The 12,987-nt window shown below is 34.7% G+C and overlaps 1 protein-coding gene across 4 annotated transcripts; it reads left to right on the top strand.

Moving 5' to 3' along the window:
* The first annotated feature begins 1,327 nt into the window (after positions 1–1,327).
* On the top strand, positions 1,328–12,861 carry LOC108623941 (guanine nucleotide exchange factor DBS). 4 transcript variants are annotated; one of them, XM_026812662.1, is made up of 15 exons: positions 1,328–1,766; positions 6,665–6,760; positions 6,823–6,937; positions 7,015–7,105; positions 7,165–7,395; positions 7,476–7,735; positions 7,830–8,064; positions 9,048–9,242; positions 9,315–9,482; positions 9,549–9,734; positions 9,798–10,451; positions 10,813–11,010; positions 11,090–11,298; positions 11,363–11,561; positions 11,635–12,861. In XM_026812662.1, exons 1-15 carry the CDS (start codon positions 1,595–1,597, stop codon positions 11,860–11,862), a joined length of 3,237 nt encoding a protein of 1,078 aa, XP_026668463.1. In that variant the 5' UTR covers positions 1,328–1,594; the 3' UTR covers positions 11,863–12,861. The 4 variants fall into 4 exon arrangements, with proteins under 4 accessions (XP_026668463.1, XP_017878333.1, XP_026668464.1 ...); XM_018022844.2 differs by lacking the exon at positions 1,328–1,766 and adding an exon at positions 1,773–2,871; XM_026812663.1 differs by lacking the exon at positions 1,328–1,766 and adding an exon at positions 4,269–4,292.
* Positions 12,862–12,987: the final 126 nt, after the last annotated feature.

Here is a 12,987-nt window from a genome sequence, read left to right on the forward strand (position 1 = left end):
TATTTAGTAAATTTCATATAATACTATTTTATTATTTAATAAATAAAATTGTTTATTGCAAAAACTTTTTCTTCGTCTAAGCGAGAAATGTTTCACATAAAAGTTATATCTTCAACTGCTTCGAAAATGAAATATAATTTGCAGCTGCAGGTCATGGATTGAACTCGTAGAACAGTGACATTTTGGCATAAGAAATACATATAACTAATAATGGTATATAACGAGCGAAAAACTTGATTTCCAAATTGAGTTTGTGTAACTTCGCGTTTAATGAACATTTAAATGTCTTGGTCTCGGAAAAGGTATTTAGTAGATGACCACGCGAAGGCGTCAAGACTTCTGTTATATTTTTGGCACGGAAATTGTTCAGCAATAGTCTGTTATTGACCTTATGAAATATGCTATAGATAGATACGTGCATTCTCGAAATTATTTGTACATGTCTGCATTGTACGCAAACAAAGATAGTGCAATATAAAATTGAGCTAAGAGCTGGGTGGCTTAGTGCCAGGAACGAAGTTACAATAGATTACGTGCAACTGCAAGTGTCTGATTACTTAATGATCGATCAGTTTCTCGCGTTTCTGCGAAAATACACTCTACATGCTATCTTAATCTATACAAGTACCTTCGCACTTGGGCGTTAGATTCGAATAAGCATTTGCACGAGTTGGAACCGAGTTCTATCAATCGAATTTACGAACTCTCAAAGTACGCAACTTTACTGTGCAACATTTATCGAGCATCAATTAAATGCAAATCAATTTCCTGCTTAGGACTTAAAACCTTACCGGATAAGATATATATCAACGCTACGACGCACTATTATATAAATATTGTATTAAAAATGGTAAAGTCTATTTGAATAAGCGGATTAAATCATGTGAAAGTATAATTAGGTATATTATGTAAAGGATTAATGATACGTAAATAATACGGTGTTCCACTTCAGAACGGGACAACTTTTTAATAGACCAAACTATTGATTGAACGTGATTTTTAACTCTTTTATTAGGGTCGTTAATAAAAGTTTGATACATCCCATTTATAAGTCTAAATAAGTTATATGACAAAGAAATACGTTTTTCTTTTGTTCTCCTGTAAAATCGCATTTTTGTCAAATACGTGGTATTAGAATGATGGATATACTGTTAATAATGTAACAGCTACAGTTATAATTGATGGTTTTCTAAGAATGCTGAGGACATTTAATCAGAAAATTGCGCCTGAACAAGCGCAATGCAACAGCATCTAATAATCCATGCGCGCGAATTTTACAGTATTTCGCGACATCTGCCGCGGAAATACTGCAGTACCTGACAACCGATGCATCGTTTCAGTTCCGGGCGTTCCTCCACGACAAGCATGCATCGTGTCGCAGGAGAATTAGGTGCGATAGTGGACGAAATCCTAGCAATTCGTTCGCTCGTGCGTTATAATCTTTGCATAAAGAAGCCGACATCATAAAATATGTAGCTAATCCATTAGACGGAGAGATCTACCACGGTGGCCGGAGAACCGCCGACCGATGAGATCAACCCTCGTTTCCATCTCCGCACACGCTTACGTTCTCTGAGGAGTGGCGCGCAAAAAGATGGCCAGCTCGCCGACCAGCATTGAAAATCAAATAGACAGTTTTTTGGAACAGTTCAAACGCAGTGCTTCCCGCGCAATGGAGGAGTCCCACCGATCCAGTTACAATGCTTGCAGCAGTAGTATCAGTCATAGCCGGAGCGGAAACCTGGATCTCGAAATCCTGGAGGCTGGTAAGTTTCTAGTATAGATTCTAACTTTAATAACGATGCATCGCGTTATGACATTTTATTTTTAACATCTCTTCCGCTCATTCTTTTCTACTGCTTCGTTTACTGCACGCATGGGATCGGACAATTTCGCATTGTTGTCGATTGATTTTTCGGGCGTTTCACCCATCTTCTAATGTTAGTTTGAATACATTTGCATTAAGATAATCTTCCTATTAGAACTTTATCAATGTCATAGTTCAATTCATTTTAATATTGTACGTCCCTTAAAATAGTCAGCTTTAAAGTACGATAGATAATTGTTATCTGAGATTATATTTATTAGCAGTTGATTACGTAGGTATCAGAGTACGTCCGCTGATCGAGTAATTGAATTTCAAATCAATGACGAACTGACAGCCTAGCATAGTCATATTTATTTTATTTAATCGCACAGTTTGACAGTGACACGCTGCAAGTCACGTGCAGCCACCCCTCTTTTGGGTATCGAGTCTTTCACGATTGGTTGTTTCATCTCATCGTCGTACATTATGGCGTCGCATCTCTTTTAGAACACGGTAGAGGTCGTCGCCCGTTGTACAACTGTGAAGTCGTAAAACTGTAGGGTTGTTAAATGTATTCAACTAAATCGAAAAAATAATACGGCATAAACCGTGTCGGCGTGTTGCAAAATAATCACACGTTTCGCGTTAATATAAAATGCTTTATTCATATTAAAAATAATTGCTTGTTCCGTAGTTACTTGAAGTGATAAGATTGCGGTTATATTTGGGGTGCATTGCATGGGGATTAATCGGAAATACCGGCAGCAATAACTAAAGCGTATATAAAGCAGAAACCGGCGTCGTGGCTTTATTTTACTCGGCTAAATTAACTGCATCGTCGCGCATCAATAATGGAGTAGTTTTTTAAGGTAGCGATGATAAACGAAATTACTACGTGAAGTGTTACCTTGACTGATAACAATAATAACGTCGCGCGATACATAACTTTGTAACGCATTAGAATCGACTGGTGAGACATAAAGGAGCGATAATGATTGTTCGACGAAAGTCGTCGCACAGCTGCAATTGTCCGTGCCATCAGCATTGCTCAACGAAATGTGCAGGTTTGCATTAAACATACTTTATTCATTTAATAAGGCGTATCCACTCCGAGAGTATATGCACTCTGAAAATAGAACGATGCAGACATTCTTTGAAGCTTCGTTTCAAACTATAAATACTATTTATTTACACATTAATTATAATATATTGTGTTAAAATAATAATCATGTGTTACATAAACAAAGTTATAATTAGACAATTTTTGTATTTATGCTTCGTTCAATCTGTACGTATATCTGTCAAATCTCTGCTCGTACTGTGTTTATGTAACATTGTGGTTTGACACACCAACTCATGCAAGTGCATTTAATACTTGAAGGTATTGTGTTTCTGCGGTACACATACGTGTATATTAACATCGTTTAGAATTCAAATAGTATTAATGCATTTACGTTAAAATGTTGCTGTTTATGTTAATTGATACTTTAACAATTTCGAGATTCGGGTATTAAAGATATAATAAATTCTGCATATGAATGTTTTACATACACATACAGATACTGCATTGCATATACATGTATATAGCTTCGTGGCGTGTAACATGATCGTTCGATATTAAACGATAGTTTCTAGTACATATGGATAAATTAAAAACAAGTTGGGAAAGATGTATGAGCATTCAAAATTTATTTGATGAAGTATACTTTTAATACGATAATTATAATGTGGGTCTGTCTGTCTCGTATGCAAAATTGTTTCGCTACTGATGTGTTCACCCCCACCACAAAACATAGAGAACTGCATTCGCCGTATCATTGAGCGTTATGCTTCGTAGTACCCACCGGTATTATAGAGATTTATTCGACATTTTTGCCGCGACAGCGTGTCTAAATGTTTTTCTTTTTGAGAAACGTCGTGTCCGACTTTGCGAGAACAGTCACAAAGTCGAGTTAAGATAAGGTAAGTGGAATTTGATTTGGCACACAGTGTTTATCGTAAAGATGGAGGGCCATTGTTGCTCGTAGAGATTCTCAACCTCCTGTGTACGCTGGACATATCTATTCTCCTTTAATAAAACTCACACGGAAAGATTCATGCTTACTATTTATTTTACTACAACACGGATCAAAATTTCGTTTATTATCGTATTTTATGTTTCGTGAGATACTTTTTATTGAATAATAGAACTCTCGTAATTGGCATGAATCGCATAAGCGACACTATATCAGCTGATCATTTGTTTACGATCTGTTTGTTGATACTTTATGAATGATTTTATTTCTTTTATGTTCATATGTCTTTATCATTAAAATATTATTGTTTACCAGAGTACATAGAGTATTAACGGGCGCATAATATTCAGTGGAATATGGATACTGATTTATGTGAAGAAAATGAGATAGAAATGCAGGCGAAATTCGAAAATGCTGCATGTGATCTAAATCAAAAGGTTCTATCTGCGAGTGACTGTCAACGAGAGAAGGTAGGTAGACCATTCGTTTACTATGTCATATTTAAATTGTTCTCACGCTGTATGTATTAACCTCAATTAATTAATTTATCATGCTTATATGTGTGTGCAGTAACATTTTGTATAACACGTGAGTCTTTTGTAGGAAACGTGTAAAAATATAGCAGCTTCGAAATTAAAGAAGAATGTAACAAAAATGAAGGTAAAAAAGCTTAAAAGCGAGAGGGAATTGAGTTATGAATCGACAGGATTAGAAGATAGTCCAGCTGAAGTGTTAGAGAGATTTAAGAGGGGATGCGAATGCCAGGATGATCAGTGTTTCAAAGGCTTGAATCCTGAAACAGTGTATCGTCATAGACTAAATATTGCGGAGTTAACAAAAGCTGAACACGATATGTATTTAATGGGTGTTACTATGGCCTGCTTGACGAATCCATATGAAACTGCGAGGCACACGGAACGGCGTAGATTACGCGCGCAATACGTGTATCAGGGTAGACGAGTTTGTTTAGATGCCTTTTTATATTTAGAAAACTGTACGCACTATCAAATGAAAAGAATTAGGAAACATATTATGACTCACGGCGTTACACCGCGTGTTCACGGTAACCACGGGAAAATTCCACACAATACATTCTCTTTGGACATTTACAAAATAGCTACTCAATTTTTGAAAAGTTTTATCGAGCTGCAAGAAGCGAAACAAAAGACGAAAGTAGCGAAAAATTCACAGTTGCATCTTCCTCCGGATATCACATGTAAAGTAGTGTTCGCCTCATATGTACAGTATTGTAAAAATATGTCTCCCAATATAAAAATAATGGGTTATTCAACGTTTAGAAGATTCATGAAAGTCCAGTTTCCGCAAATAAAATTTGCTAAGTTAGAATTTCCGATTAGAAGTCAGAGTGTTCAGAGTCAAGGGTGTAGTAAGGTAGAGTTAGAAAAGGATGTCATTGATGAAAGAACGTCGAAATCAGCAGATTTCATAACAGAGGATGGTGCATTGTTACCTTTATTAATTGCTAGTGAAACAGGTCAAAGTGATACTTATTTTTTAACGCCAGCTGGCAAATTACAAGATGGTATAAGTTATCAGATCACTGCGAGTGGTCTCCTAGTCAATAAACCAGCATTACCTGTCTAAAGTGGAGCGTGTTTAAAAAATAAAATTGTTTATATTTAATACTCGAATATGGTTCCAAGGAAAGGAAGGTCTACTTCGTAAATACCAATTAAAGTAGTATTGCAAGCAATAGATAATTAATCATTTATAAATAGTTTATGCAATAAATCATGTTTCTTTTCATACGCCTGTACTCTGTATGTATATACGCAAAAAAGATTAGAATGTATGCTCAAGAATTACGAATAATTTTATAATTGGTTTGTACAAGTTTGTTAGTTACTAAATATTTTATAAGATTATTTATAGTACCTTGTTTTGTTGAAGAAACATTAAACTTTAATGAGCAAAGTTTCTTTTAACCGAAGAAAATGAATCATTGTATTTTATAATTTCATATGTAATTGTGTTATATTTATACTTGTGAGATAAAAGAATGTATAATGAGAAAAAATAAACAATTAGTATTTTTACTTCTTTTACTATGAATCTTCATTTCATACACTGTAAATGTGACGTGAAAATGTTGAAATTCCATTTATGTCCTATCACAGTTAAATTCCAAAGATGTAAATCAGAGACTGGAGTTAGGGGCTCGATAGTACAGTGTTTCTCACGAATTACTTTTGAGAATCATGCTGGCAGGCTGCATTACATATAACTACTATTATTCTAAATGCAACAGATTTTATTTATTATCAATTAACGTCGAATGTTTGAATGAATAAGAGGATATATTAATTGTGCAAATAAACATTTTATTAGAAAGAATCTCCTGATAATTAATATGATATTAATGCAGAGTTTGAGAGCCTCTTGCTTTACAGTTACAGCTGATACATCGTAGGTACAGCAGAGAACTGTTTAAGTTTGTTGGAGTCAGCAAGGTCATACAAGTGCATTCTAGAATCTGAAACTGACATGCAGTAAATATTGCATAAGTGATAATAAATTACATAACATAATTTGATTAAAATACTTTCTTTGAATAATAATACTGCTCAGGTACATGTTTCTATGGTTATTAGCTGGAAGGTATTTGTACAGTTTGATTTATGAATTCATTTATACAATTGTAGTACATTAAACGTTATTTCGTTATAAACATGTTTCATGTATAATATTAAAGAAAGATAAATTTAATGTTATATTATATTATTTATATTTAAACACGAGTACAATGTATATTATGAAAATGTGTTAGTTAATACTGTTTGTATTTTATATCATGCTTATATTTAAATTTTATATTTCATAGAAGATGTCGAGAGTATGACTGGAGAAATTGAGAATGGAGATTTAGCAATCCGGGATGTTGCAGATCTTCTACAATCGCAGTACGCTATTATAACAGGTAAGGCAAAACTAAGAGTATAGTATTTGAATTTTTGTTATAATAATACATTTTGCTCACAGGGGGAAAAACTCGAGAAGGATGTCCTATAATTACTTTTCCTGATAATGGTAACTTCCACAACTTATCAGACTTGGATTACCAACGTCTTATGCTATACCTTACGTCTGTGCCAACGTGAGACTTTTTTTCATTACTGCTATAAAATATACCTACGCAATGAGATAATTAAAAAATAATCCAATCATGTTTAGATTACAAGAAGCTGATCTTGGATTCCATTTGATAATTGATAGGAGAAATGACAAATGGAATTCTGTTAAAACTGTACTGTTAAAAATCTCCGTAAGTATAGAGGAATACAATTTGATTGAATGAAAAATTTTATACAAGTAAACTTTCAGGGCTTTTTTCCTGGTTTGGTCCATGTTGCATATGTCGTACGTCCAGCGGGATTTTTTCAAAAGGCTATTTCAGAAGTGTCTAACAAATTATTTCGAGAAGACTTTAAGTTCAGAGTTATATTCTTAGCGAACATTATTGAACTTCATGAATTTATAGATAAAGATCAGTTGACCGAGCAGCTAGGCGGTACTTTGCCATATTGTCATCATACCTGGATACAAAACAGAATTGTAATTAATACAGTAAATACTGTCTACTGATAAGTTTCATAAAATTTCAGTTGTATTAATCAGTTTCTTAAATTCTACAGAGTTTAGAAAAGTTTTCATCAATGACTCAAGACGTGTCTCTCGCATTGGACTCCTTTACACGGCGTTTAGCCGAAAATGAATTTCCTAACAATACAGTTGCAACCACATCTTTATTGTCTCAACAACAAGTGGAATATAACGAATTAAAAGAAGAAATTGTAAGTGCTGCAAGACATGGCGAAGCTCTGTTGGACAGTGTAAGGCAATTAACTGGCAAAGGGACTGCTGATAGATTAGGAAACGTTGCAGCTATAGAAAGGTGCGAGTTAATTTCATTCATATCACTGATTTATAATTATTACTATTATTTTTGAATGATTCAATGGAAATTCTCTTCTCTGTATATTTTTCAGACTACTTGTCCAACTGGAAGAAACAGAACGTACTTTCGACTTATTTTGGTCACACCATAGCTCTCGTTTGAAACACTGCTTAGCGTTAAGACAATTTGAAGCCGATTTCAGAGAGTTACAGGCAATATTGGACCAACATTTGAAAACCGTAGAAGAAATGACGGAAGTAGGAGAGACTCAAGCAAGGATCGATCAACTGCTTTGCGACACATCGGCATTTCAAAGAATATGTAAAGTACGTATTTACATTTACTTATATGTAACACCTTCTACTATTGGACAGACATTTTAAGCTATGATGCAAAGTAACAAGAAATAATATAACTTCATGAATCTCGATAACATACATTTAGCACATATTTAAAGATACTAACAGTATTAAATAATTATACCATTATCACTGTGCATAGTTAAGGGAATCATATAATCAAAGATATACGAGCAATAACATTAATAGCTTTAAGTTTGCGAATGTTTACAATGCACTTAAAGCAACAAGGCATAGCATATTCAAACCAGTATTATAAGGACTTCATTTTGAGAAAAGTTGCTGTAATCGTAATTAATCAAATATCTCAAAAATAATTCCATCAATGAATTTCAACAGAAATTCTGGTTTGGATAGTTTTGTAAGCAGTCACATATACGTACATATAATGCACATCATGCACAAATGTTATTTTGCACCGCTTTCCTCATTTTGTCGATAGTCCTATTTGTTGCATACCATGTGGATTTGGGTCTTGGTAAGCAATCCACTCAACAAGATACATATATTTTGTGATAGATTTACATTTTTAAATATAATGATGATAATAATGATAATTTAGTATTTCAACTTTTCTCTGTTTACTACATTTTGAAATATACTAACGTCATCGTTGTTTTTGACAGTTTTGTTTGAAATTTGTGAATTAAATCTCTATCACGTTTGCTGGTTCGTTAAACGTCTGTACTCTTATAGATTTAATAATTGCATAATTAAAAACAGAAAAGAATAGGGATTTAATTCATGCCTTATACTGGCATGACTTGAACTTTGAGAATGAATATCGTTTCTCTCACTTTGCACTGCACGTAAGATAGTATCTTTCGTTTATTTAGAGTAATTATTTAGATGAAACAATGAAAATTGGTGAAAAAATCGTTCAATGACTGTTGGTAGTGTTTTTGTTAGTCCTGTTCGCTGAGCATGAATAAAATTGCATATATTTATAGGGAGATATAGAACGAGCAGAGGAAGTGATATCCGCTGGTCACCAACTTTTGTCCGGGAGGCACCAATGTCCTACTGATGTCGTGGAACCAAAATGCGTGGAGTTACAGAGAATTTGTACTATCTTAGGTCAGAGATTGGAGAGGCGATTAGTCATGTTAACGAAGTGCAGAGAACTCATGGAACGTATAGACAAGGTGATTATTTACGAATAAAATGAAATTGCTAAAGGAAAGTTATTTACAAATTTGTTTCTGAATGCTCAACAGGCAAATGCATGGTGTACGCGCGGGATAGAGTTACTTGCGTCGCAAAATAATACGACACCACCGGACCAAGCACTTCCAGAGTTGCAAGATTTTACAGAAGCTGCCGAAGTATTCCATCACATGTTTCAAGATTCTGTAATGCCCGAAACGAAGGCTCTAATTAGTCAAGTACGTATTATTTTTTATGAGTAAAATCACACTCGCAAAATTCTATATATAAAATTAATATGTTAGGTACAGCAAAGAATAGAAGATGTGTCTTTAATGTGTGATAAAAGGATAATGACGCTGAAACAGCAATTGATTAAACCAACGAGACCAATTCAAACTGTAACACCTGAACCAGTTAAACCGTTGCAAACACTGCCTCAAATTGTTAAACCTGGAAGAGTTCTCAAAAAGGCTAACACTATGCCTAAGGTAAATCGCTCTCACTTAATTTAACAAGTATTTCATTCATTTTAATCAATCGAGTTATCTTAGATGGAGATGATACCGATGGAAGGAGAATCTTCGTCACCGGAAAGCGAGTCTAAAGATATAGACGCTTTACGCTTAAAACGTGGACACGTTTTAACGGAGCTTGTTGAAACTGAACGAATTTACGTTGCCGAGCTAGGTTCCATAATTAAAGGATACAAGATGGAATTAACGAATGAGTCAATGGCTCACTTGGTACCGGCAGCGTTAGTAGGCAAAGGGGATATCTTATTTGGAAATTTAGAAGATATATACATTTTCCATGGCGAAACGTTTTTAAGAGATTTAGAAAATTGTATTTCGAATACCGAGCTTGTTGCGTTATGTTTTGTACAAAGACGCGAAGTGTTCTTTAGATTGTATAGTTATTATTGCCAGAATATTTCGAGGTCCGAGAGATTGCGAGAGGAGATACAAAACGAGCCACAGTTTCTTGCAACTTGTCAGCAAAAGCTTGGCCACAAATTACCTCTTGCTGCTTACCTTTTAAAACCTGTACAACGTATAACGAAGTACCAATTGTTATTGAAAGATCTTTTAAAGTGTAGCGATGAGCCGTCATGTTGCACTGAATTGCAAGAAGCATTAGATTGCATGCTTGTTGTGTTAAAATGCGTCAACGACAGTATGCATCAGACTGCAATTACCGGATTTGGTGTAAGTACATTTATAATTTGTACCGTTAGACGGGAAAATGACAATTGCCGTTGGTGTATGACACGATTCTGTGTACTAAGACATTCGATAGGGATTTTCTAACAATGGATTTAGAATCTCTCGTTCCTTTTCCTTCAAAATGATCGATGCATCATAAACCCGGAGTATTCTGTGGGAAAACTAACGGCATTTAGACTGGGATTGTACGCGGCACAAAGTTAATTGCAGGCAGACGAGGGTACTTCGGTTCTTAGTTAGTTACCTGAAAGAAATTTCTGCCGCATTACTCTACAACCTTGAAATGTTAGGAAACCTTGAGAGGTCTCCGGAAATCTTGTTTAATAAAAGTTCTTATTTCTAGGGAGATCTAAATGCGCAAGGTGAACTTTTATTACAAGGCTCGTTCAGTGTATGGAGCAGCAGTAAGCGAGAACGGCTCCTCAGGTTAAAGCCATCGCAACGCCATATATTCTTATACGAGAAGGCTCTTATATTTTGTAAACATAGTAAACCTCAGGCTCACAACAAAGCTACATACCACTTTAAAAGATACTTAAAAGTAATTAATTTTTTATGCACTTTTCTTTGACAGATGACATTAGTTCCTCTTGTTAAATACAATTCTTTGTTTATATTAGATGTCACAAATAGGACTAACAGAATCTGTAAAAGGTGATGCGAGACGTTTTGAGATTTGGCTACAAGGGCGGGCTGAAGTGCATACGATTCAAGCGACTACGGTTGATGTTAAACAGTCGTGGGTGCGGCAAATTAAAGGAGTGTTGATGTTGCAACTGGCCGAACTCAAAGGGAAACAAAATTCTGTTCTTGGAAAAACGAATCACAAGTACGTACTAATAGTTGTAAAATAAATTAAAAATTGTGGAGTATAATGATTCTTCCGTTTCTAGACCGCTGCGGCAAACGATTTCATGGGAGGCTCAAGGCAGCATTTCTGGATCTTTAAGAACTCTTTCAATGGACGGTAGTAGCGTTGTATCTCATATTACGGATGTCTCGCAGTCAACTGAAGACGACGTCGCGTGGAGTTCGGAAAATAGCAATACCGACGACGAGGACGCTTTCAGTGAAAATCCTGGCCCTGCCCCAGTAAGTTCTCTTTGAAACGCTTGTTAAGTAGTCTAGATAAAGTTAACGTCCTGTAAATTTTGCGTCCAATTAGGGTGGAAGATACGTAGCATTAGCTGATTATTGTGCAGTTGGTCAGTCAGAAGTTACGATGCGCGAAGGCGACAATTTAGAACTTCTTAAAGTCGGTTGTGCTGGTTGGTGGTTTGTAAAATTGATAGGTACTGGAATAGAAGGATGGGCGCCGGCGGCTTACTTGGAACCAATGAATCGAAAAACGTCGCGCAGCTCGCAATCAGTGAACAGTCAAGAGACCATATGAAACAGGCGTCTAACACACTAGGTTCGCCCGGTGTGTTAGCTTTTATACACGTTATATTGAGAGCATCAATTGTTGAACCATATATAGTATTAGCGATTAATATATTGAAGGGTTTTTTAATACGAGGGTACGGAGGGGATATAAAAAGATTTTTGCATAACGCGTACGATTGTGCAGCGTAATGAAATTTGTTCTGAACTGTATTATATAGCAATACGTGCTTGATTATTATGATTGATAATATTAGCGATAATATATCGATTTTGTAAGATGTGAACAAGATTTTGGAAATTTTGCATAATGTGTATGAATGTATAACGTAACGAAATTGTTCTAAACTGTATCATACAGCAATATGTGCTTGATCATTACGATGAACTTCTGAGATAGAGAGAAACGATTTACGATACTGTCCTGATTACTTGATCCTTTGAAAAAGGAGTTGAACAATAAGAAGTCAGGGAATGAGAAGAGACGCATGAATTTTTTACTACATAAAGTATATTATAAAAAGAAACTTGTTAGAAAGAGTGCTTTATCCAAGCAAATAGAATTTGCATTTACTACAGAATATAATGTTAACTAGATTTATTCTTACAAAGAGAATAATATTTATAGAATTGTATAAAACGTATTTCGATAGCAGATTAAAAAAAAATCTATGCACACAGTTATGCATATTTATGTATACATAATATGATTATTACCAAAATTTGTATCCAACATTGCATATTCCAATATCGGAATCTACGCTAATGACTACAATGAAATGCAATCATTTTAATCACAGTTACTACTTCCATAAGAATTGCTTAGAGAAATGGAGGGCTTGCAGTCCATATTTGTATCATATTTGACTATGCGAAGATATTCCAAAGTTCTTACTAGAGTCCGTATATTTATGTGATCCATTAGCAATATTTATGATAAGTAAATTTTAAGTAGTAAAGATTTTTGTACAGTCACGGAATGCAATCAAATGTATCTCTGTTATATTTATGAAGTATTTTCCTTTTAGTAGAAATTATTGTGGGTATGTTAAACGATTCAGATATGTACAACGTTTTTTCTTTTTTATCTATTTATTGTTGCTATTGTATTTATTTATTTTTACCAATGTAATAC

This window comes from Ceratina calcarata, unplaced genomic scaffold, assembly GCF_001652005.2.
Source record: "Ceratina calcarata isolate Rehan_Ccalc_2016 unplaced genomic scaffold, ASM165200v1 scaffold294.2, whole genome shotgun sequence".
Taxonomy (NCBI): Eukaryota; Metazoa; Arthropoda; class Insecta; order Hymenoptera; family Apidae; genus Ceratina; species Ceratina calcarata.